Source organism: Martes martes, assembly GCF_963455335.1.
Source record: "Martes martes genome assembly, chromosome: 1".
Classification (NCBI taxonomy): domain Eukaryota; kingdom Metazoa; phylum Chordata; class Mammalia; order Carnivora; family Mustelidae; genus Martes; species Martes martes.
In genome coordinates, this window is record NC_137888.1 from 104,173,778 (window position 1) to 104,201,180 (window position 27,403).

The 27,403-nt window shown below is 34.3% G+C and overlaps 1 protein-coding gene across 1 annotated transcript in view; it reads left to right on the top strand.

The window, feature by feature from the left end:
- ATP11B (ATPase phospholipid transporting 11B (putative)) overlaps positions 1 to 27,403 on the top strand; it is a 113,805-nt gene that overhangs the window by 31,853 nt on the left and 54,549 nt on the right. The window contains exons 4-12 of the mRNA XM_080809564.1: positions 1,208 to 1,288; positions 6,111 to 6,218; positions 6,410 to 6,538; positions 7,161 to 7,264; positions 10,669 to 10,716; positions 12,778 to 12,842; positions 15,830 to 15,911; positions 22,370 to 22,520; positions 23,646 to 23,843. Coding sequence (XP_080665690.1) covers positions 1,208 to 1,288; positions 6,111 to 6,218; positions 6,410 to 6,538; positions 7,161 to 7,264; positions 10,669 to 10,716; positions 12,778 to 12,842; positions 15,830 to 15,911; positions 22,370 to 22,520; positions 23,646 to 23,843 — 966 coding nt within the window. The remainder of the gene's footprint in view (positions 1 to 1,207; positions 1,289 to 6,110; positions 6,219 to 6,409; positions 6,539 to 7,160; positions 7,265 to 10,668; positions 10,717 to 12,777; positions 12,843 to 15,829; positions 15,912 to 22,369; positions 22,521 to 23,645; positions 23,844 to 27,403) is intronic.

The following is a 27,403-nucleotide window of genomic DNA, read 5'->3' on the forward strand; positions in this document are numbered from 1 at the left end:
GTATAGATTTTTAATCCAGGGACCATTTTCTTAAATCTGTATGCATTATAAACTCTTTTACAATTTCTTAATTTTCACATTGTTCCTTTTTTTTCTCTAATATCAAAGTGTCAAGAGAACAGCTTATAAAACTTGAGTATAAGTCAAGATTTTAAAAGAGCGATTGCCATTTTCTTTTAAAAGGGTTATTCTTTTCTGATGATACATTAGCAATCTGTTTCAATGTAGCATTGAATTTTTGTATAAACTGAACTTTTCTTTCATAGAACCTGGAATTTCAGAAGAAAAAAAGCTTGTCAAGTGATTACTTTAAAGCTTGAGGAAACATTTACTTTTTTAAAAAATTGCTTTCTTTCATGAACAGAGAAGGAACTTCTGATTTTCTGTCAATAGAACATCAACTTGGTTTTTTTCTTTCTTTTTTTTTTTTTTTTGGCAAAGTGAGAATTTATGTTAACATGACCACTAACACATGCATTTGTGAAATTACTAGCTAAGATCAGGAATTCAGCTTGTCTGTGGAATAGAACAAATTTAATTGGCCTATTCAGGGTAAAGCAACATTAATAAACCATTAAATCCATTTTTTTAACTAACCAAACATAATTACTGCAAAAATTACTTCTGCAGCAATTTATTGAAACCTCAGTTGTGTGATTTAGATCGTAATTATGGCGTCATTTTCTGAGCTCTACCCCTCTGGCTCAGTAGATATAACAAAATCACTGTAGAAAAAATCCTTTTCCTAGTCCCATTCCTTGTTCTGTCTTTATAAGTGGTGAATTTATTCTGAATTCCAGCGTAAAAATTGCTGACAGACTTTTCAGCATTTACCAGGATGGGCAAAGAAATGTAAAATGAGATTCTGAGCAGCTGTAGCTCTGCTTATAAGCAAATACTGAGGAGGAAGACCTTAAGTACTCTGTGTTAAAAAGGCAGAGGTGACTGAGTCTACTCTAGCAATATTTGTGGATATGCAATAGATTCTACTAACTTCATATAATAGCCAACAAAATGAACTCGGTGAAACTGAAATAAACTCTATGCATGATATCTCTCTCCTGTTTTTTACTCTGGATCATGATACGCACTTCCTATAGTGTTTTCAGAATTCCCAATAAGTATGAGATTTTAGATGTTAATAGTGTGATGTATGCAATATAAAAATATTAATATTTGCATTCTTTTTTTGTTGTTGTAAATCTAGCTTATGATTGATACACCTACCAGTCCAATTACCAGTGGACTTCCATTATTCTTTGTGATAACAGTAACTGCCATAAAGCAGGTATGACAATACTTTCTATTTCTCTCCAAGTCATTTAGAAGTTGATAAATATTTCCACCTCAAACTAACATTTATTTTTGTGAAACTAATTTCCATAAGAAAGCAACAAATTTGGTATTGAATATGGTCAAATTAAACTGAGTTAAGCCACTTTTGCATTTCAGGTACTAGGGATTCATGGAATGATTACCATTGTTAAAATATGTTGTTCCCTTGACACACCTAGGAGGCATCCAAAAACAAGCATTTTATGTACAAACCAATGTATATATGAAACAGATTAATTATTATAGTCATCTTTGTAGGTTTGGCAATATTTAAAGGAATTACAATTCAAAAGAGGTATATTTCTTGGGAGTGAAGCATGTACTTTTGACATGACCATTTTGAATAAAAATTGTATAGTGTTTTCCTGCTTTCTACTACTTTCCCTGGCAATGTTGATTTTTATATAAAGTAATACCCTTGGGGAGATAGCTTCAACCAAATCTTGAATTGGTATTAAAATGTAGGTATAGAAAAGTAAGATCATTAGATACACATGCTGAATAAAACATAAAGTCATAGAAATGTCTTGTCTGTATAGCTATCACTTCTCAAAAAATCTTGTCAGAGGCCCAGTTAAATAGATGACCCTTCCACCTGAAAGAGTTAATTGAATCATAATTATAAATATGGTGAATTTCGATTTTATAAGATTTAGGGATAAGATTTAAATTAGACATGGAAATAAAATTGACAAACATTTTATAACTCTGGGATTTAGTATATTCTTTATTACTTACATAGAAGGATAAGAGGAATCTATGGATTAACAGTTACATTATAAATCTGGTGTGTCAGAATACCATGCTACTACTTTCACTAAGTTTGATCTCCTTTTACTGTTTTGTTGGAGGCTAGAATTTGTGCGACTCAGTAAGCATCCAAATCACTTCATACAGTTACATATTTACTTGGTTTTGTAGATGTCATTTATTTCTTCAAAGTAACACATATTTGTCCCTTGGAACTCTTTTCTATATATACTTTCCTTCTCAGGTGATTTCATTTAGTCTAGTGGGTTATAGTACCATTTATATGTTGATGGTTCTCAAATCAATATGTATCCTAAAACTATTCCCTGAACTCCAGACACACATATACAAATGTTTGTGCAACATTTCCACATGGATATCTTAGGCTTTTCCTGACCACCATGTCACTCTCTCATTTCTTGATCTGGTCTTTTTTGTTTGTATCGTTTGTCACTACCTGTTGTTCTGTTGAGTAAATGTTTATTTATCTCTTACCTTCATTTGAATGTTTAGCTCTAGGAGCTAAACATTTGTTTTATATACCAGATTATTTTCAGTGACCAAAACAAAGTCATGTACAAATTGGGCCTACAATAATAAACATTTGTTTGATAGATAAATAAATGAATGAATAAACCTATTGAATGTAAATTCAATGTAAAATGTTGTGAAACTTCTTGCCCTGATTTCCCAATATATTTGGCCAAATATACACTGGATTTAATTGAAAAGTGATGCCATTAACGGAGTTGAGAAATAGTGGTGAGTTTATATCTGCAAAATGAGAGCGTTTAATGTAATAACAATTAACAACCTGTCTTCCTCTAAAAAGAGTTAAGTAAAACATGTAAAATCTAAAGATTGGAAGTAGGAAGATTATACCTCAAACCTGTGTTAGTATGGTTATTGCAGTTGAATACTAAATTTACTTGAGAGCTTTTTGACAACTAAAGCAAAAGAAGAAATATGAAAGGTCATAATTTTCTTTTTTAAAGATTTTATTTATTTTTTATTTGACAGATAGAGATCACAAGTAGGCAGAAAGGCAGGCAGAGAGAGGGGGAAGCAGGCTCCCTGCTGAGCCCAGAGACCCTGATGGGGGGCTCAATCCCAGGACCCTGGGATCATGACCTGAGCCGAAGACAGAGGCTTTAACCCACTGAGCCACCCAGGCGCCCCAAAAGGTCATAATTTTCAAAGAGAAAATTTGATCTATAAGGATTTTCTCCCTTTTTCAGAAACGATTTCAGAACTCAAAAATTTTCTCTTGTGTAGTAACTATTCCTAAGTTTCATTCATTCAATAAACTTACCAGAGTGTGTACTGTTCAGGTTTATATATCCATCACTATAGATTAGTGGAACAAATTTTTAGAAAAATTACAAAGTGAAAGTTGCCATGTTCCAGTCTTCCCTCCTTGTCTTCTCCCCTTTTAGTCTGCCTTTGCACTTTTATCAAAATAGAAAAAGCCTTATTAGTTATTTATACTTCAATATGAAGTTGTTATTTTGTTTTTTAACTTCTTCCAGTCATACTTACATATTAAGTCTTCTCTCTGGTTGTATAATGCAAGACTATAGTGCTCTGAAGTATCAAAGTCTTTGCCTTCTGTGAACTTAAAACCTATGAAGTAAGGGAGGTTAGACCAAAAACAACAGTAATTATAGTTTAATAAGGTAAGAGACAGTGAGCTGTAGATATTCAGAGAAAGAATGGAACACTTCATCTGATAATCAGGAAGGTTTTATGGAATAAATAATAGAAATGAAACTTGGAGTATTGGTAAAAATGACAGTTGGTGAAGAAGGTGAGATAGAAACAAACAACTTAGGCAAAGGCCAAATGCAGGAAAAGCCAAGACCTGTTTTGGGGAATGACATATCTAACTAAATATTTGACCCTGTAGAGGGAAGTATTAAAAGATAATACAGAATTGCAGGTTGATACTAAATTAAAGAGGTTGGAAGATTCTTTGCTATAAGCATTGAGAGTTATTGAGGGGGTTTTGAACAAGATAGTGAATTTTATTTTATTTTTTTTTTTAGATTTTATTTATTTATTTGGCAGAGAGATAGAGCACAAGTAGGCAGAGAGGCAGGCAGAGAGAGGGTGGGGGAAGCAGGCTCTCTGCTCAGCAGAGATGCTCGATGTGGTGCTCGATCCCAGGACCCTGGGATCATGACCTGAGCTGAAGGCAGAGGGGCTTTAACCCACTGAGCCACCCAGGCGCCCCAAGATAGTGAATTTTAGAACAATGTTTTGGAAACATTAATCTGGCAGTAACATATAAGGTGGATTAGAATTTGTGAATTTGTGTTTTAAAAGGTAATGTTTTTATCATTGTTCAGCTGTTAATGTTATCTGACCATAAAAGGAATTGTGCTTTTTGACAGTTTCAGAAAAGATGTTTTGACTGTCAGTTAAATTTCTCTAAAATTTGACATACCAAATCTTAAATGAGGTCACTGTAATTTAAGTATCTTAAGAATGCTTTCCCAAAAGGTTTCTCCCTGGGGGAAAACAAAAAAAGACCTTCAAAGCAATCCTTAATATTTGCTTTATATTTTATAGTGTTACATTTTTAGGTAATAGATTCACATATTTTTCAAAAACAGAAATAGTACAAAATAGCATACAGTAAGTTTTTTATATTCCTAACCCCCCTCCCAGTCCCGTTTCCTCTCCTGATATATTTGTACATTAGTCCTGATATCTATGCAGAATATTCACGTAGTCAGGCATTTTTTTCCATATATGATAGCATAGAACACAATACATTCTGTACCTCATTTTTATCACTTAATGCTATCTCTTGAATATCATTTCATTATCTGTACTTCTGCTGCACCCCTGAGTTACTGAATTTCCTCTAAAATAGCATGAGAAGAGGCACCTGGGGGCTCAGTCGATTAAGTGTCTGCCTTGGGCTCAGGTTATGATCCCATGGTCCTAGAATCAAGCCCTGCATCAGGCTCCCCACTGAGCAGAGAGCCTGCTTCTCCCTCTCCCTCTGCCCCTGCCCTTGCTTGTGCTGTTTCTCTCCCTATTTGTCAAATACAAAAGTAAAATCTTTGAAAATAAATAAATAAAATAAAATAGCACAAAAAAGCCTTTTCCACTTTCAAAAAATTGCCACTCCTTAAACATTTAATCAAAGGTTCCTTTCTGAAATGCTTATGTCTGTGCCCCTTTTTAATGATGACGCATGTAGCCTATCATATTTTTTTGAAGTACATATTATAATTAATTCTGTTGGACTATTGGTTACGAAAGTGAAAGAACTCAATCTATTCTTTTTTTTTTTTTACTGTTGTTGTAGTAATGCTCTGTGAATTTATTTTTATGAGTATAACATCATTTTTACATAGAAGTAATAGAACTTACAGATTAAGTAGGTGTAGGAAAAGGTAAGAATTAAGAATGACTTCCCAGATTTCTGCTAAGAGCAATTCAGTAGATGTTGATGTCATTTGTCAAGATGGGAAACATTGGAAGTGCAATAGATTTGGAGGGATAACATCGTCAGTTTAGTTTTGAAATGTTTAGTGACACATCAAAATGGAGATGTTAAGAATGCAGTTGGATATTGAAGTTTACAGTCCAAAAGAGAGATATAGGCTAGAGATAAATTTTGGGATTTTTTGAAGACATGGGGATAGAAGAAATCTTATAGTGAGAAAGTGAAGGGTGAAAAAGGGGCCCATAAAGGTGACGTGCAAGGAGTATCCTGCAAGGAAATTGAAGGGTAACTAGAAAGGTACTATGAAAACCAGGAACATGTGTAATGACACCAAGAGAAGAGTGTTCCTAGTAGGAATGAATGTCAAATACAATGAGTTATGTGCATCAAACTAGTCTAATGTAATTCTGGTAAATGAAATAAATGTTTTTGGGGGTTTTGTTTTTTTTTTTTTTTGAAATAAACGTTTTGAGAAAAGTGTTTATGTTTCTTTTTCTCATGCAATAAAAGTATCTTCTAATTACATTAAAAAGGGTATTTTTTGTTGTTCTTTTGATATTTACAGGGATATGAAGATTGGTTACGACATAACTCAGATAATGAAGTAAATGGAGCTCCTGTTTATGTTGTTCGAAGTGGTGGCCTTGTAAAAACTAGATCAAAAAACATTCGGGTATGCATTTAGTAAATAATGGAAATCAATTATATTTTGGTAGCACAAATTCTAATCTGATCATACTTTAATTAAAAGCCTACTTTCCTATATTAAAATATTCTGATAGGCCACCTATTTAAAACTCAATCAAAATAAGTCTCTACCTCATAAAATCTGTATATTTACTTTTCTCCCATAATTCCTTATAGGTGGGTGATATTGTTCGAATAGCCAAAGATGAAATTTTTCCTGCAGATTTGGTGCTTCTGTCCTCAGATCGACTTGATGGTTCTTGTCACGTTACAACTGCTAGTTTGGATGGCGAAACTAACCTGAAGGTTTGTACATGTGTGCTTGTGCTTGAATATGTGTAAGTGTTGCTCTGGGTGAACAAAATGGTTTTGGGTTATAGTGATATTTTCCTTTGTTTGACTTGCTAAGGAAGAAATTTTTTAAACCACTGAAGCTTTTTAAAATTAAAAGTTTTTTAAAAGAAATAATCTTACATATTTATTTCAAGGGTAACCTCATGTAGTTTAATCAAGTTAAAGAAAAATGGAAAGTGATTTTAAGAAAAATGTAATCCTTTAATATTTTGCTGCTTTTTTAGATAAGAGACACCTTTAAATTGTTCTCAGTTTTCACATATGAAAGTGAAAAGTCGTATTTTTTCCCATTAAATTGCTTTATAATAAACTTTGAGCAAATAATGACTGTTAATACAGACTTAAATTTTTTATATGCAAATGGCCTGTCTAGACTAGTAATCATAATAGCTCCTTTCCTACTTGTTATTTTGTAATCTTTCTTCTCTCTGCTGTCTAGCTAAGTGATCTCAACTACAGTGTACTATGATTTCATCCAAAAAGAGATTTGAAATTGATGATAAGGTCCCATTTGGATCCTGAAACTGCAGTGTAATCTTTTATTTATTTATTTATTTATTTTTAATTTTCCCAGACACATGTGGCAGTTCCAGAAACAGCAGTATTACAAACAGTTGCCAGTTTGGACACACTCATAGCTGTGATAGAATGTCAGCAACCAGAAGCAGACTTATACAGGTACGGTATAGTAGTAGATTATTTCCCAGGAAAAGACAGAGCTGCAGAATTAGAATTGTTGGATTATAATTAATCTATGGCCTTTGACAGATTATACAAACATTGGACTAATTTTTATTGTCATTAGCAAAGTATAAGTTTAGAAAGGGACCACTCTTAAACCACACACAAAATAAACTCAAAATGGATTAAAGACCTAAATGTGAGACCTGAAACCATAACACTCCTAAAAGAAAACATAAACGGTAATCTCCTGGACATCACTTCTGTCAACATATTTCAAGATATGTCTCCCCAGGCAAGGAAAACAAAAGCAAAAATAAACTGTTAGGACTACACCAAAATAAAGAACTTTTGCACAACAAAGGAAACCATCAACAAAACTAAAAGGGAAGCTAGTGAATGGGAGAAGATATTTGCAAATGATATACCTAATAAGTGGTTAATATCCAAATATATAAAGAACTTAATTCATCTCAACACCAAAAAAAAAAAAAAAATTCAATTAAAAAACAGGTAGAAGAGGGATTCCTGGGTGACTCAGTTGGTTTAGCATCTGACTCCTGATTTCAGCTCAGGTCCTAATCTCATGGGTTGTGGGATTGAGCCCCATCCCTGCTTACCTCCCCTCAACCCCCTAGGGGTGGAGGGTGGGGGGACTTAGGGGGTGAGAGGGCCTGGGATTCTCCTTCTCCTCCCTCTACCCCTCCCTCCATTTCAAGTGCACTCTCTCTCTCAAATAAGTAAGTCTTTTTAAAAAATAAATAAATTAATTAAAAACGGGTAGAGGACCTGAGTAGACATTTTTCCAAAGAAGACATACAGATGGAAACAGGCCCATGAAAAAATGCTCAGCATCACTAATCATGAGTGAAATGTAGATCAAAACCCCAGTGAGGTATCACCTCTCATCAGGGAGAATGGCTGGTATCAAAAAGGCAAGACATAACAGGTGTTGGCAAGGATGTAAAGAGAAAGGGAACCCCCTCATGCACTGTTGGTAGGCATATAAATTGGTGCAACCACTGTGGAAAACAGTATGTAAATTCTTCAAAAAATTAAAAATAGAAATACTGTATGATCTAGTAATTCCACTCCTGGGTATTTAAAGAAAATGAAAACAGGGGTGCCTGGGTGGCTCAGTGGGTTAAGCCTCTGCCTTTGGCTCAGGTCATGATCTCAGGGTCTTGGGATCAAGCCCCGCATAGGGCTCTCTGCTCAGCAGGGAGCCTGCTTCCTCCTCTCTCTCCTCCTGCCTCTCTGCCTACTCTGATCACTCTTTCTGTCAAATAAATAAATAAAATCTTTAAAAAAAGAAAATGAAAACACTAACTTGAAAGATATATGCTACCCTATGGCATTATTTATAGTAGCCAAGATCTATTGATAGATGAATAGATAAAGTATCATTTGTAGCAACCCGAGTATCTATTGGTAGATGAATGGATAAAGAAGATGTGGTGTATGTATATAGTAGAATATCACTCAGCCATTAAAAAAAAAAATGAGATCATCCCATTTGCAACAACATGGATGGACCTATAGAGACATTATACCAAAGGAAATAAGCCATATAATTTTACTTATATGTGGAATCTAACAAAACAAATAAAACCAGACTCTTTAGGTACAGAAAACAAACTGGTGATTGTCAGAGGTGAGTTGGGAGGGGGATGGGCACCTTTGCTCCTTTAGTTCTTTCTATTTTTTACAACTCTTAATTTTTTAAACTTGGATTCAGCATCTGCACTTCTAGAAATTTTTTCTAATGAAATAATGAAATTCTGCTCCTAGGAATGTATCCTAACGAAAATATGAAAAGATATATACACAAGGTTGTTCAGGGCTACATTGTTTAAACTATCCGTAAGGTGGAAAAAACCTACACTCAGCAGTGAGTTATTTAAATTATGCAGTAATCCCCAAAATACAGTGCTGTATGTGGCCATTAAAAATAATGATGTAGATCTGTGTTTTTGACGGGACTTGTTAAGTGAGGGAAAATGTTACCAATAGTATTTATAGCATGATTCCATTTTGTTTTTAAGATATATGCATGAAAAAAAAAAGTCTGGAAAAGATACTCCAGGATATCAAGAGTGTTTGTATTTGAGTAGTGGGATTACCAGTGATTCTTACTTCCCTCTTGATGTCTTTTTAAACTAAATCATTTTATAAAATGTGTGTGTTTCAGTGTAGGTAGTCTTTATACTCAGAAAAGAGAATAATGAAACTATTTCCATTTTGAATCAAATTAAAGTGTGTGTTGGGAGAAATGGCTAGGGAAAGTGCAAGATAAGTTAATCTAGTATGGAACCTGCATAAATAGATAGGAGTACCTTAGAGTCAAGGGACACAGGACAGGTGAAATGAAGGAAAATAGATCTCTTATTGGAATTTTGCTCGGGGAAATCAAAAGAGTGATCACACATCATCTCCAAAAGATACCCAGGGAAATAGCAGCTGAATTGGTTCTTTGAATCTAAATCCAAAATTGAGGCTGGAATCAGGACTGTATAAAATTCCATTAAGTGGAGATAAAAAAAAACTTCAGTGATGCTCCCTGATACAAGGAGGTGAAGGAAGTAGAAATAAGAGATTAGCAAGAAACAATGAAGCCAAAGTCTAAGCATGTGTGACCTGGCAGTGGGATAATAGGAACATTTAGAAAGGAATGCTTATTTCTTTGCTTAGTGAGATGATTAATATGAAAATTCTGTCTAAAGTGTTCTTCAACTTAGAATTTAGTAGAAAGTGATTGTACACTTGAATTGACTCTGTGCAATGGAGCTGTTCTGGTTGTGGAAGCTGGATCTGAAAGGCCAGGCTGTGAAAATCCATTATGATAACAGGCTACTTACTCTAGATTTCAGACAACCAAAAGTTAAAGAAGGTCTGGAGTTCACTGATAGGTTTTTGCTTACTACTCTATCCCCATCACTTAACTCACTCATGGTTGTCATTCAGTGAGTATTTACGAATGCATGCCCAAGTCAATTAGTGAGTAAATGAATGATTCTAGTCAGGAGACTTTACTTAATAAACTATGGTATGTGTGAGTATTCATTGTTGGCTAAATAATATATGCATCTTTGTGTAGAAATTGTAAATTATGATGACTAAACTAATAAGATATGACATTTTTATTGCCATTTTGAAAACTTTTTTGTTACCTCATTCATAACTGGAATGGAAATGGCAAGAATATCAGTTTTTTAAAGCTTAATGAATGATAAGTATTTACTTATGTAACTTCTAACATTAAGAATGGACCATTCCAAATACAAAAGGTTAGTTTTGTTTCATGTATAAGAATAGTGTCAAAACTATCAAAAATTTTTCACCCACTGATGTTATAAGTAAGTATCATTGGTTTTTTTGTAACATGGTAAATTCTTTGATAGATTCATGGGACGAATGATAATAACTCAACAAATGGAAGAAATTGTAAGGTAAGAATAATTTGCATTGTCCAATTACTATTATGTGAGAATTGTATTGGGGAGGGACTAAAATCAAGTTAAAGGGAGATTAGGTAAGTAAGCAGCACATTGTGGAAAGGGGTTCATTTAAAAGCATTTAACATTTCATCTTCTAATAATTTGTAACAGCAATGAGTACAGACAAAAAAAAAAGTATCCCATGAAGTGATATCAAAGTAGTTTAGTAAGATTATTTGTGTATTTGTATTTTTCTGGTAGTTTTAGGTAATGGCATAAAAGGAAACAGCCATTCTTGTTCACGTTCTTACATATTTAAACCACCACACTTAGTCTAGAATCCAAAAAAAAAGTTTTACATAATGTGTGATAAGTATAAATGTCATATGTAGTGGCCAATCTAGAACCTCTTATTTACTCTTCTGGTTGTTTTTTTTGTTTAGTTGGTTGTTCTGGTGTGTTTGCCCTCAATAATCAAGTTAATTTCTGGCTCCTGCATGAAAGGCTTTAAGTTATTTCAGAAATGTGTTGATATGATGAGATTATATTATTACTCATGACCGCAAAGCCAAATTGAGAATAAATCTTGGAATCAGCCTTTGAATTTCTGGTCCAATTAGCATTCCACTGCTTTTCTGGACATGTGTTCAGTTAATACTGGCTGCTTGAAATAAGTCACTAACAAGAAGAGTAGAGCATTTTTTAAATGACGTCCTCAAAACAAGGCACCAAAAATATCATGATACTTCAGCACCAGTTCACATTTTTAATAAACATTAATACAGGAGCACATTCAGTAAACTCATTAACAAAGTCTCTGTAAGTATAGGACCCCTTGCCGAATAAATGAAAATGAAAAATAAAATGAATATGACTAGGTTTTATTTTGATTTCTAGAGTGACATAGTGGGATATATATGTGGATACATAATCCAAATTTATTAAGATATTGTGGCTTGTAAATCAAAAGATCAGTTATGTTATCCAGCACTTAAAATGGTTAAAAAGATCAGCTATGTTCTTTGCTAAAGCAACCTGAGTGAACTGATGAATTATCTTTTAATTTGGATGCTGTCCATTATTATATCCCAGTTTTATATATCAATGTGATCTCAGTTATTTTGTTCATTGTTAGAACCAACACCAAGTGAAAAAGAGCTATTTTATGCTTTTGAATAATTAATTTTGGAATACCCATGGAATGTGCTCTAAATATGACTTTCTAATAAAACCATACTTGTTAACCATGTCCCAAATACCTGATCCTTTTTTGGTTCTTTAGATTTTTTTAGAGTGTTTGGATTTGCAGACGTCTTCAGAATTGATTCAGATTCTATTTGATTTGGGTAACTGCGTATGTATGTTTCAGAAAAACATAAGGAATATCAACAAAATTAAGGCTTCTTTACTTATCCATAACAGTCTTATCATTTTGCTATCACTAAGAAAATACAATTTCCTTTCTAGTTATTCCTTCTCATTTTACATCTCCTTTATGGAGAAAAATTCAAACAGCAGGAAGACCCCTGCTCTAAAGAGTATGTAGTATGTAGCAAGTAGTCAAGTTGTAGTATCAGTCTTGCCTAGAGAAAGTACTAACTCACTACTACATTATGTTTTATTATCCAGTGTAATTTTGATCATGGAGAATTGATGCATTTATATACAAAGTAGACTGCAATTCATGTTTACATTGCATTTTAATTCTGTATTTTCCATTTAAAAACTTCGATTTTGCACAAAATTTTTAAATTTCATTATGTTAAACATTTTAAAATCATTTGGTTAATCTTTTGTTGTGTTTTATGTTTAAAAATCTTGAAACTGATGGCTTTGTGAGTTTATTTCTAGGTGTAATCTTGTTTCTGAGCCACTGAGTGCCTGAGATGCTAAAGCAGATATTTGTTGTTATGGTCACTAACATAATTGACCTAAACAGCTTTATGGTAACCAAGATTTTGGTTTTATATGGAAGCAGTGTTGTAACTATGGCTCAGGGATTTTTCTGCTGAAGATGCCATTTTAGAACTTAATTGAATTTTTAATATATTTAATGCTTTTCTTTTTCCCTAGACCTCTGGGGCCAGAGAGTCTCTTGCTTCGTGGAGCCAGGTTAAAAAACACAAAAGAAATTTTTGGTTTGTATATATTAAAAAAAAACAAATTTCTTTTTAAAGATTTTATTTATTTGAGAGACAGAGAGTGAGCACTTGTGGGCGAGGAGCAGAGGAGAGGGAAAAGCAGACTCCCCGCTGGGCAAGGAAACCCCCCATCCCCCTCAAATGTGGGTCTCAGTCCCAGGACCCTGGGATCATGAGCTGTGCCAAATGCAGACGCTTAACTGACTGAGCCACCCAGGCACCCTCTACTGAAAATTTTAACTTATAGATTCATGTTGATGCTTTATATAAAGCATTTCTTTTTGAAAGAGAGAGCACACAAGTGGGGGTGGGTAGGCAGTGGAAGAGAGAGAGAGACTCTTAAGCAGGCTCCATGCCCAGCACAGAGCCTGACACTGGGCTCAATTTCACAACCCTGAGATCATGACCCGAGCTGAAAACAAGACTTGGACACTCAACTGACTGAGCCACTTGGGCACCCCTATATAAAGTTTTTTTTAAAGCATAACATTTGTGGTCTTTTGGTTGGATAATTTACTTAGTCAAATGTTGTCTGTAATAATTTTCTTGCAAAGACTGTGTAATAAAATGTATTATATTTTTTTGTTAATCCCTATTTTTTAATAATAGACTAGAACCTTGCTCCTTTTTTTGGTGGATACTTGTGAAACACTGCTAAGAAATTCTGATTTTTATGGTGGTTGAGAACCAATATAATCTGGCAACATGGTTAAACAATCACCTATATAATTTCCAATATGATTCTTAGATTGGATTCATAAAACCACTGACTCATTCTTTTATCCATTCATTCAATAAATTCTTATTGACCTATGACTGTATGGCAGGTATTATTGGAATGTAAACTGACTATATCAAAAGGATGAATAAATAATGCTCTAGTGTTAGAGATCTAAGTTAATTCACATGGTCTGAGTCAACTCTAGACAAATTGTGAAGTCCTGATAACCTTTGTCAGCTAGCTTCTCCCATTTTAGGAATGACCTTTCATATACTGCCCAGCCTGTGTTATTCGCTGAATGCTTACAGCTTTTGAGGGTCTCTTCTTCATTCTCTTCTTTCCTATTAACTGCTATGTTTTATCTCTCAGTATGAGGCTCTCTGATAAAGATACGTATATCCTTAAAAAAAAAAAAAAAAACAGAAAACAGCAAGTGTTGGTGAGGTTGTAGAGAACTTGGAACCCTCATACAGTTTTGGAGGGAATATAAAATGTCACAGTTGCTGTGAACGATAGTGTGGCAGTTCCTCAGTGAGTTAAACCTAGAATTGTTGTATGATCCAAAAATTCTACATACGATCCAACAGTTCTACTCCTAGATTTATACCCAAAAGAATTGAAAACAAGTGTTCAAAGACTTGTGTGGGATATTCATAGCAGCACTTTCAATAGCCAAAGGGTAGAAAGTGCCCAATATCCATCAACTAATGAATGGATAAACAAAATGTGGGATACCCATATAATGAAATATTATTCACCCATAAAAAATGAAGTACTGATGCATGCTATAACATGGATAAACACTGAAAACATGCTGAATAAAAGAAGCCAGACACTAAAAGCTTCATATTGTATGATTCCATTTACTTGAAATACCTAGAATAGGGAAATTCATAGAGACAGAAAGTAGCTTTGTGGTTCCCAGGGGCCGGGGAATAGAGGGGAACAGGGAATGATTGCTTAATGGGTACAGGGTTTTCTTTGAGGGTGATAAAAATGTCAAGTTAGTGAGGGTTGCACAACATTGTGATTGTACAAAGAGCCACCAAATTGTATACTTTGAGATGAATAAAATGGTGAACTATATGTAATGTATATTTTATTATAGTTTAAAAAAAAGAAAACCATAGTCATGTTCTGATGCCCAAAGCCAAAGAACATCTCCAGGGCTTTTGGACCCCCTCATGTAATGCTATATTTTAATACATCTCTGTAGCTGGAACACCTTTCACATTCTTAAAATAAAATGTATATTTGAATGCCTTTAGCTGGGTTCTCCTGTTGTCTGCCTCAGTGCCACCTCTCTACTGCATATCATTCTGGCTGATTTCTCACATTTCTGTAATTTCAGTGCCCATTGTCATCTGAGTTATAATCCCTGCCTCTAAAGAGTACTGGTGAAAATTCCAGGATAAATCTTTAGAAAGAGAGCATGATGAATCCTACACTGCTTCTCAGATTTCACTATTTAAGGATGGGTGTGAATATTCATTGATCATATCTCTGTTTCCAGACATTTTGCTATTTTGTCATACAAACCTCACAACAATTCTGAGGTATTTTTTTTCCTATCTAACGATGGGGAATTTGAGACTTAGATTAAATAACTTGCCCAAGGATCCAGAACTCATAAGTGGCAGAGGTAAGGGCTAAGGTAAGGTCTGACTCCAAAGTTTCTTATAAATCTGGTCTTACCTAACTTCATTCACTCCCCAACTTTAGGCCGTTATTACTGTCATTCTTACTTATCTGTCATTCACATAGGCACACATTCTTAAAATAGCACCTTTGTTTATTTCATTTACTCTGACAGATTCCCATATTATCTATCCAGTGGTAGAAAGTTATTTCTTGACCGTAGATTCTGGCATTCAAGGCCTTTCAAATTCTGACTACATTCCATTGTTCAAAGTGCTTTTCCATTTCTGTGTTAACAGTGTTTACTCTATTTATAATGGCCTTCCCTGCTATCTTTACCTTTCCAAATCCTTTTCCTTCATCAGTTTCAACTCTAGTAATATCTCTTTCATTCAGGTATATTAATTATAACTCAGAAATACAACCCTCATGCCTTTCCTATCCAACAGGTTGAATGACTGGAGTTCCCCAGAATTGGACTTGGAAAGCCTTTTAAAAACTCCAAAAAGACTTGAAGGCAAATTATAACAATAATCAGATAATACATTTCCTTTCATGCTAGTGAGTATATCTCTCTTTTGAAATATGCCAGCAGATTATTTTAAAGAACTCTTTTGTTTTGCAGGGGTTGCTATCTACACTGGAATGGAAACTAAGATGGCATTAAATTATAAGAGCAAGTCACAGAAACGATCTGCAGTAGAAAAGTAAGAAAACTACTTTCATTTATTTACACATGAATATGTCTGTGTATTATTCATATATGTTTAAAATACCATATAAAAATATATGTCAGTCAATAAAAGATGGTATCCTTGAGGATAGGGATATATGCATGTAGCATTTTGCACAATGTTTAGCATATAGTAGGTGTTACATTAGGACTTTAAAATAAATGCTGTTGGGTAGTAATGGAATCACTTGATCAGACCAGCCCTCCTACAGATAGCAATTTATAAAATCTGGACAAAAACATAAACATGTGTTTGAAAATACAGGAGAGTGACACAAAACAGATAGAAAATGGCAGTCTACTCCTGAACGATGGCAGCAACAAGGGGAAAGATTTAAGAGTGCAGATTTTTGGGGGCGCATGTTGGCTCAGTGGGTTAAAGCCTCTGCCTTCAGCTCAGGTCATGATCCCAGGATCCTGGGATCGAGCCCCGCATTGGGCTCTCTGCTCAGCAGGAAGCCTACTTTCCACCCCCTCTCTTTGCCTACTTGTGATCTCTGTCAAATAAATAAATAAAATCTTTAAAAAAAAAAAAAAGAATGCAGATTTTTGTCTGAAGGCATTCCCCAATTCATATGCTGCATAGGGCATCAGAGAGCCTGAGCTTTACAAAATTTAAGTGTTAGAGGACAGGTTTAAAGCTGGAAGAACAGCTAGACAGAAGAAAACCAGGTAAGGGAGGGAGCCACAGAAGGGAATGAACTCTAAAACCTGCACTTAAATTATGCCCAAATCTTTGGTGACTGTTGGAACTATACATGTGCAGAAGAGACCCAGTGGGCTTGGCACAAGAACAGTATCAGGAAGCTGAGAGAACAGAAGAGAATTTTGCTGTTGCCTGTTGCAATGGAGACAGACTTTGATATTTGAGCCTAGCCAAGTTAACTTCCTGCTAAAATGAAAATCAGCACTCTTCTGAGGAACATAAAAGAGTGCAGAATCTGTACGACCATTATTTATAAAATCCAATAATAAAAAATAAGTAGACACCTGAAGAAAATGTAACTTGCATTTAAGAGAAAAAGCATTCAATAGAAACTGTCACCATAATGCTCTGTATCTTGTATTGGCAGTCAAGGTCTTTAAAGCAGATATTGTAAGTATTTTCAAGAACCTAAAGGAAGGTGTGAATAAACATGTAAAATATCAGCAAAGAAATGGAAACTGTAGAAAACAGTATGAAGTTTCCTCAAAAAGTTAGTAATAGAATGGCCCTATGATCCAGCAATTGCACTACAAAGGATACAAAATTACCAATTTGAAGGGATACATACACCTTGATGTTTATCACAGCATTATCGACAATAGACCAAATTATGGGAAGAGCCCAAATGTCCACTGACTGATGGATGGATAAAGAAGTGGTTTATATACACAAGGGAATATTACTCAGCCATAAAAAGAATGAGAAATTACCATTTGCGACAATGTGGTTGGAGCTAGACAGTAATACGCTAAGTAAAATAAGTTAGAGAAAGACAAATACCATATGATTTCACTCATATGTGGAATTTAAGAAAGAAAACAAATGCACATGGCAGGTGGGCAAGAGGCAAACCAAGAAACAGACTCTTAACTATAGAGAATTAACTGATGGGAATTACCAGAGGGAAGGTGGGCAGGGGTGGGTTAAATAGGTGATGGCAATTAAGAAGGGCACTTGTGGTGAGCAACTGGGTGTTTTATGTGGGTGATGAATCACTAAATTCTACACCTGAAGCTAGTGTTGTGCCATATGTTAACTGAGTAGAATTTAAATAAAAAACTTGGAGGAAGAAATGGAACTATAAAAAAAGAATTCAGTGCATATTCTTGGGTTGAAAATATAATTACTAAAATGTAAGTGCCAATAGACAGGCCCAACACCAGATAGAGGAAAGCAGAAGAAATTGTTGGTGAATTTAAAAAAGCAGTAGAAATTATTCAGTCTGAAGAACAGGGAGAAAAATTATTGAGGAAAAATGAACAGTGTTTCAGAGCCATGTGAGACTGTAATACTAAGCTCTCTGTCTAATTGAGTCCAAAAGAGGAGAGAGCAAAAGGGGCAGAATAAAACTATTTGAAAAAATAATAATGGAAAATCTCTAAAATTTGAGAAAAAACAGTGGTAATTTAAATCCAACAAGTCAAAATTTGTGGACTCAAGGCAAAACCTAAGTTAAAGAGAAATTTCTAGCTATAAGTATTTATACGAGACAGGAAGAAAGGCTTAAAATCCGTCATCTATGTTTCTGCCTTAGGAAGCTAGAGAAAGAGGAGCAATTTGAGCCAATCAGAGAAGAGAAAGAAAAAATATTAAAGATGTGAGCTGAAACCAATAGAATAGAAAACAAATAATAAACAAAATTAACAAAGCCAAAACTTGTTTCTTTGGAAATATTAACAAAATTGATAAACCTCTACCTAGATTGAGAGGTTAAGGGGAAAAAGAAGTGGTAGGAGAGAAAACTACAAAATTGCCAAAACCAAGGTTGAAAGGGAGAGTATCAGTACAGATCCTATCTACTGTGGTTACTTTATCCACAGATAAAGAAATACTTTGAACAACTTTATGTAACTACGTTTTTCAACTTAGATGAAATGGGTAAATTCTTCGAAAATACAACTTACACAATTGACATAGGATGGAACAAAGTCTAGATAGCCCTATTATCTGTCAAAGAGATTTAATTTATTATTTTTTAAAAAATAGGTCCACACCAAAGGATAGTTTTTCAACACACAGTGCTGAAACAACTGGATGTACAAATGCCAGAAACCAAACCTTAACCCTTACCTCTCACCACATACAAGAACAACTCAGGGGTACCTGGATGCCTCAGTCAGTTAAGTGTTTGACTTGGTTTTAGCTCAGGTCATGATGTCAGAGTCATGAGATCAAGCGCCACATGCTGAGTGTAGAGCCTCTTACTCGCTCTCAAATAAATAAATCTTAAAAAACAAACAAAAAACTGGCTTAAAATGTAAGACCCAAACATAAGAACTTAATCTATAAAACATGGGAGAAAATATTTGTGACCTTGGGTTAAGGAAAGATTTCTTAGATAGGAAATATATAAAAAAGTAATAAAAAACAAAACCACAAATTATAAATTAAACTTCATCAAAATTAAGACTTCACACCTGAAACTAATATAACACTGTATGTCACTGCTAAATAATAATAATAATAATAAAACTTCTACATTTCCAAAAGACGCTGTTTAAAAAAAATGAAAAGAGAAGCCACAGATTAGGAAAAATATTTACAAAGCACATATTTTGTAAGGACTCATATCGAGAACATGCATGCGTTTTCACCACTTCTTTTAAACATTATCCTAGAAGCCTTTTTCAGTGCCACAAGACAAAGAAATAAAAAGCATAAATACTGAAAATTGTCCTTACCAGAGGGCACAGGATTTTTCATATAGACAGTGTACTCAACAATAAAACTATTAGGATTAATAAGTGAGTTTTAGCAAGGTCAGAACTACAAAACGTGGTGAGAGATGTTTATTTACTGGAGAAATCACATTATTAGATTGGCAGGCTCAGTATTGTTAAGCTGTCAGCTAATGTATAGATTCTTTCAATACTAATTAAAATCCCAGCAAGCTTCTCCATGGTAATTGACAGGATTCCAAAATGCATATTGGGGTTGTCTGGTTAGGTCAGTCAGATGTCTGACTCTTGATTTTGGCCTGGGCATGGTCTCGGGGTCATGGGATCGAGTCCTGCCTCAGGCTCCATGGTTAGCAGAGTGTGCTTGAGATTCTCCCTCTCCCGCTTGTGTTGTCTCTCTCCCTCTTTCTAAATAAATAGATAAAATCTTTAAATAAATAAAACGCATATGTAGAATGAATAAAGAAAACAGTCTCGAAAAACCTGGAGAATTTATATTATATCTGACTTTAAGACTTACTATAATGCTACAGTAAATGTTGTATGGTATTAGTAAAAAAGATGTTTCAGTAGAAACATGTTTCAGTTGAGAAATAAATCCATTTACATATGGTCAATTGATTTTTAGTCAAAGCATTAGGTAAATTCAATGAAGAGAATGATAGTCTTGGGGCACCTGGGTGGCTCAGTGGGTTATGTGTCTGCCTTCTGCTCAGGTCCTGATCTTAGGGTCTTGGGATCAAGCCCTGCGCTGGGCTCCCTGCTCAGTGGGGAGTCTGCTTCTCCCTCTCCCTCTGCTTCTCCCCCTGCTTGTGCTTTCTCTTATTCTCTTTCTCTCTCTCAAATAAATAAAATCTTTTTTAAAAAATTAAAGAAAATGATGGTCTTTTCAATAAATGATACAACAGTTGGATATCCATATGAGAAAAAAATTATAAACCTCAATTCCTACCTCATATCATACACTAAAAAGTTTTTGAAGATGAGTCATATACCTGACTGTAAAGGCTAAAACTATAAAACTTTTAGAAGAAAACTTAGGAAGATATTTTCACAACCTAGGGATAGGTAAATATTTCTTAGGACATAACCAATTTGTTTTAACTATACTTCCTCAATATTAAGAACTTCTCACACTACACAATTAACGAAATGAATAAGGAAGCCACAAACTGAGAGACTTATTCATAAAACATCTATCTGACAACTTGTATCAAGAATACATTATGAGCTCATACGTCTCTTAAGATGTCTATAATAAAAAGAAAAACAATGCAATGAAAAAAAGTGGATATACGACTGGAGCAGAGAAATTTTCACAAAGAAAATATACAAATGACAAATAAACGTATGAAAAAGTGTACAACATCATTAGTCATGAGAGAGATCCAAACTAAAACTACAAAGAGATACATACCAATATACACTTAGTGGAATGGCAAAAATTAAAAAGCCTAAAAATATTGGCAATGATATGGAGCAGCTGGAACTCTTAATTCTGAATAATCAATGGGTCAAAGAGGAAATCTCAAAGAACATTTTTTAAAATATCCAGAAGTTAACGAAAATACAGTGTCAAATTTTATACGATGAAGCTAAAGCAATGCTGAGAAGGAAATTTATAGCACTTGTATAGACAGGGTTTCCCAGAGAAACAGAACCAGTAGGATATATATGGGTATATATAAGAGGAGATTTATTATAGTAGTTGGCTCATGGATTGTAGAGGCTACGAAGTCCCACAGTCTGCCATCTGCAAGCTGGAGAACCAGGAAAGCTGATGGCATAACGCAGTCAGCATCCAACGGCCTGAGAACCAGGGAGCTGGCCACTGATTAAAAAACCTGGAGCTCTGATGTTCCAGCTCAAGAAAAGAGAAAAAAATTGTCCTCTGCCTTTTGTATTTTTGGGGGGTCATCAGTGATGATACCCACCTACATTGGTGAGGACATATCTCTCTACTAAGTCTACTGAATCAAATACTAATCTCTTTCAGACACACACTCACAGACACACCCAAAAATATTATTTTACCGGCTGTCTGGGCATTGCTTAGCCCAGTCAACTTGACATACAAGATTAACTATCACAGAACTAAATACCTACATTAGGAAAGAAACACCAGGGGCATCTGGGTGGCTCAGTCAGTTAAGCAACTGGCTTGATTTTAGCTCAGGTCGTGATCTCCAGGGTTCTGGGATTGAGCCCCACATCAGGGTCTGCGCTCAGCAGGGAGTCAGGATTCTCTCCCTTTGCTCCTCCTGCTGCCTGCACTTGCTTTCTCTGTAAAATAACTAAATAAATATTTTTTAAAAAATAAAAAGAAACACCAAGGACAGACACTAAGATTAGAAACAATACCATTTGCAATCATTCTCAAAAAAGGAAATACCTACTTGTACATCTAATGAAATACATAGAGGATCTGTGTGCTGAAAAGTTACAAAATGCTGATGAAAGAATCAGAGATGTAAAGTTAAGCTTGCCTAGTGAAATACTATAATAATAAGCTTGCCTGGTAAAAGAACAGGGATTCTAAAGTTAGTTCCTGACTTGTGTGATTTTGGTAAATTTATAGAATGATTTTGGGGCTTTGATCTTCATCATTAAAAAGGAAGTGATATCTTCATAGAGGTTTTAGAAAGATTAGACAAGTGAGTGGATGTAACAACGTTTTGTAAAATCTTAATACTACACAAATGTTAGTTATATTTACACTTAAAATTAGATCCTGAAAATTAAAAAAAAATTAGAATAATTACTTATGGCAAGAATAACTGGCCAAAGCTGTCATTTACTTAAGCATTTTGAACAGTAATATAACTAATTCAAGTAGGCTTATAATCTTATGTATTGGTTATTTTATCACTAGTAAACAGATTCTGTTGAATGGTTATTTCTTAAAATACGAAGATTGTTTCCATTAAATAGCTACTGTGATATTTTATATATTTTTATATCTTATTTAATACCAGTATAAAATTTCCAGACAGATGAATATAGTAACACATACTGACATGTTTTATATTTTTCTTTTTCTCATTTTAGGTCAATGAATACATTTTTGATAATTTATCTAATAATCCTTATTTCTGAAGCCATCATCAGTACTATCTTGAAATATACATGGCAAGCTGAAGAAAAATGGGATGAACCTTGGTATAACCAAAAAACAGAACATCAAAGAAATAGTAGTAAGGTATTTTATGGTGTTCTTGACTCTGCTATAAAGGAAACTTTATTCTTTGGCACAGTTACTGATTTGGTAGTGACTTCTGATAAGAGTAACCACTGAGCTCTTCTAAAACCGTTACTAATGAAGGGTGACAAAACGACACTGTAAGTGAAGAGTGGCCAGCGTGTTTATACTGGTATGCTCTTTGCATTTCAGGGCATAAGCAGTTGTATTCCCCATGGCATGATTTGAGTAGTTACAAGAGATCACAAAAATTTAAATCATCTATAATGGCATTCCTCTTCAGTACTACAAACTCATTTTTTTAATTCTGTTTACTGTATGTAGTAAGTGAATAAAAAAGTAAGTTCATTTCCAGTTCTGTCAGAATAATTTAAGGAGTCTTACTGTCAGTCTACTGATGATGTGAAATAACACACAATATGTCATATTAAGTTTTAAACTGAATATGGACTAGCAGGAAAATTTAACATGCAATTTTGGTAAATAATTATTCTCCAGATTTCACATTTGATTAAAATACAAATATTAGAAGACAGATGTGGATCTCAAGAAACCACAAAGCAGATCACAGAACATATTTTCCATATGATTCATGATTATGTATTTTACCTTTCACAGAATACATGTTAAAATGTGATACTGCTATGCTATTGAAGTAAGCTATTACTATATAATCTGTGTTTTCATTTCCAGCAGTTTTGGCCCAGCAGTTCTGGACTAACAGTTCTTAAATAGTTGTTTTTTTTTTTTAATTGCAGTCAATTTTTCATTATTTGTGATTTTGAAGGGTACAAATAAAATGGTAAATATACTCCAGGGATTACAATTGTAATTTTGCTAAAGATTGTTTCAGTCACACCAGGCTTTTTGGTAGCTGCTGAAAAGTAACAAGTAGTTCAAATTTAACCTTTCTTCTTTTATTTTGTCTAAGATCCTAATGAACAATAAAACTAAAGAAATGTATTAAAGAAGCAGTTCAAAAAATGAATTTTAATTCATGAGACTTCTGCTTCAGAATATAGCTGATGGTCTGTTTAGACATGAAACTTTCTGATAATGCTCTTTAGTATTACTAAGGAAGTTCTTATATGTTTTCTCTTATCAAACAATCATTTTTCTCCCTAGATTCTGAGATTCATTTCAGACTTCCTGGCTTTTTTGGTACTCTACAATTTCATCATTCCAATTTCATTATATGTGACAGTCGAAATGCAGAAATTTCTTGGATCATTTTTCATTGGCTGGGATCTTGATCTTTATCATGAAGAATCAGGTCAGAAAGCTCAAGTCAATACTTCTGATCTGAATGAAGAGCTTGGACAGGTAAAAAGATCTTTTTAATATGTTTTTCTAATTTGTTATTTTTCTTGAAACAGTACATGTACAAAGACTAATACAAGTACAAAGAAAAATGTTATGAGACTTATACCAAAAAATAGACCTACTTTCCTCCACACCTAACTCTTGTTTCCCATTTTTAAACCTGAAATCGTTTCTTCCATTAGTTAGCGCTACCATAGTATTCTTTCTTGATTTTTAAATTTTAGGCATTTATTTTTTTTTATTTTTTTTAAAGATTTTATTTATTTATTTGATAGAGATCACAAGTAGGCAGAGAGGCAAGCAGAGAGAGGGGGGAAGCAGGCTCCCTGCTGAGCAGAGAGCCCAATGTGGGGCTCCATCCCAGGACCCTGAGACCATGACCTGAGCTGAAGGCAGAGGCTTAACCCTCTGAACCACCCAGGCGCCCCAATTTTAGGCATTTATTATGGAATATAAAGATAGAATTTTATGCTACTGTTTTATATATACGTACCCAGATATATACCCACTTTGTCTCCCCATAGCCCCCCTAATATTTTTATATCACAATTAGGGATTTATTAAGTATTTTTTTATTGACCTTATTTTGACTCTTTTAGTATTGCTCACTAATTTCGAGTTCTTCAAGTATGCCTTATGACACTACAATTACATTTGTGTTTTTATATATTATTTTCCCTAGAATTAATTGCTCTGTTTTTTTATGCTTAATTGCTTAATTTTTGTATACCACAAACAAGTTTCTGATCAATATATGAAACATCTCTTTTTACATATTCAAACACATTAGGTAATCTAGGACTTCCTTTCCCTTTCTCTCTTTATCTTTCTTTTTTGTGGACAGCATTTTTGGAGTCTTTTGTCTTCTTCACTATGGACTTACATCTGAGCCTGCTTCTCAGCTGTCACCTAAGGACTTCCCTTTACCATTACCCTAGAAATTCCTTTGCCTCTGTCTTGTTTTGGATCTCCTGGATCCTATGTTGGCCCACCTGTGGCTTATTCTTTCATTTTGGTGGAACACATGTTCTAATAACTCCCTGGCAAAGGATGCATGAGAGGAAAATATTTTGAGGCTTGGCATGGCTGAAAATATCTTTATTCCCTTTTTTTCTTTATCCCTTTTTTTGCACTTGATTAATGCACTCTTATAATGCATCCCAGGTTGGAAGTTAGTTTTCCCTCAAATTTTAAAAACATTTCTCCATTTTTTTTCTAGCTTCCAGTGTTGCTATTGAGAAATTCAGTGCCATTTTGATTCCCAGTTCTTTATGTGTGATCTGTTATTTTATCTCTGGAAGTGTTTAAGATCTTTTCTTTATGTGATAATTCTGAAATTTCATGATGACATACCTTGGTGTGAGTCTTTTTATTTTTTTTCTTTCATTGGACAATGAGCTCTGTGAGCCCTTTCAGTCTAGAAATATGTGTACTTCAATTCTAGGCATTTTTCTTACATTATTTCTTTGATAACGTCTTTTTTTTAAATTTAGTATTTGGACATATCAGACCGTTTATCTTGATTCTCAAATTCTTTCTTTGACTTTCAACTTGCAATTACTTATTTGTTTTTATAATTCTGGGAGAATTTGTCAACTTTATCTTTCTACCTAACTTTTTTTAATTTCTGTTATAATATTTTTAATTTCTAAGATTCCAGTATATCTGAATGTCTTTTAATTGCATCTTATTCCTTTTCTTGAATATCATCTATTTTTTTAGCTCTCTCAGAATATTAATGATGGTTTTTTAAAGTCTAATGTTCCCTGCATTTTCTGTTTGCTCCTAGTTCCTTTTTCAATACAGTTAGTTCTGCTACAATGTGACAAAGCATTCCTAAAAATTGCCATGCTATGTAAAATTACTTAGTAAAAACCACAGGCCTAATGGAATTAGGAGTGCAACAAAAAATTTATTAGTAATACATTCAAAATAAATTGTTAAGAAACACATAAATACTGGGGTACCTGAGTGGCTCTGTCAGTTGTCTGACAGAGGGTGTCTTACTCTTGATTTCTGCTCAGGTCATGATCTCAGGGGCCCAGGCCTCACTGGTGGCGAGTCTGCTTGAGGAGTCTCTTTTTCCCTTTCTCTGCCCTATCTTCCCCATTCATAGGCGCACCTCTGCACGCTCACTCTCTCTCAAATAAATAAATAAATCTTTAAAAAAAATACATAAATACTCTAATATATGTGGCATTTTGTCTTGAAAAAGACCACATGTGGAAGTGACCAGGAGAAGTGTTGCAACCTGTGTGTCATTGTGAAGTATCGAAAGGAAGATTATCTGAAAATAGAAGTAGATGGGGTGTGTCTTATACCACCTATGATGACCTCAGGTGGCTGGTAGCTGTTTGAGTTGTGTACATTTCATGTGTTCCTTGTGTGCAGTTTGCTGCTGTTTCTCACAGGAAATTATGCATAACCAAATGCAAAGTCCACATTATGCTCAAATTGTTCCCTTATATATCAGTTATATTGTTACAGATTCATGTTTTAATATGTTGTTTATGTTTAATATGTTTAACATGTTATAGATTCAAGACAGTGTTATAGTGGAACTAACTAATTTGTTTTAGACTCTACCTTTCTTTTAAGGAGTGATCCTCAAATGAAAGCAAATCTTTGGGTTTTCCTTACAAGCCTAGAAGTCTTCCCTAGAAAATCCCAGCCGTCCTGCTGTTTTTTGACATATTCCCTAGTGTCAGTACTGGTCTTTTCCTCAGTTTCCCCGGAGAGAATTACTACAGTTAGTATTTCTGCTGCTTGTGATTGTTAAAGTCATCCAGTAGAAGTCTCCCTGTTTTTAGCATACTGTCACACTTCTGTTTTCAGCTGTCTCACACCTGTTTTCAGCTTTCCCGGGGGCTCAGATTCTCTCTGGTTCAGTCCTGGTCTTAGAGAATAAATCTTCCAACTATTACTCAGATAGGTGAAGGGCAGTCTCAGGTTTGCAAGTTATGAGGGGATTTACAGTTTCATACTGTTCCTGGTACCTCCATTTTCAGCCTCATTCTGTACTTTCACATTCAGTAGTAGCTGGTACATCTACTTCTGAGAGTTTTCGGAAAAGGGTTTTCCCCCATTGCTTAGGTTTCATATTCTAAGTTTTGTTAAGTCACTTAACCACTCATACGTCTCTTGTCTTCCAAACTTGTCATATCTCCCTTCTCATGTTGTCTCATCTGCCATTATTTTTGGTTTTTTTTTAATTCCTTTACTCTTATTTTAGTAAAGTCTCAAGAGGAACAAAGATAATTGTATTTGCTTAACCTACCATTTTTAACCAGAAGTTGATCCATTTATTTTTAGCATTTAAGAGACTTATAGTAATTTATGCTAAATATTAATTCATGTCACATTTCTTTAATTATGTATCACATATTCAAGACCTAAAAAGCCAGTTTCTACTACTTCTTTGAACACTTTTTCTCCCCCATTTTTTCTTTCCTTTGACCTTTTCCATCCCAGGTTTCCCCTCTTCCTCTTGTCCTCATGTTAGAATATTGTTTTTTGGAACCTCACATTGTTTATGCATATCCATACTTGCTTTCTCTTTA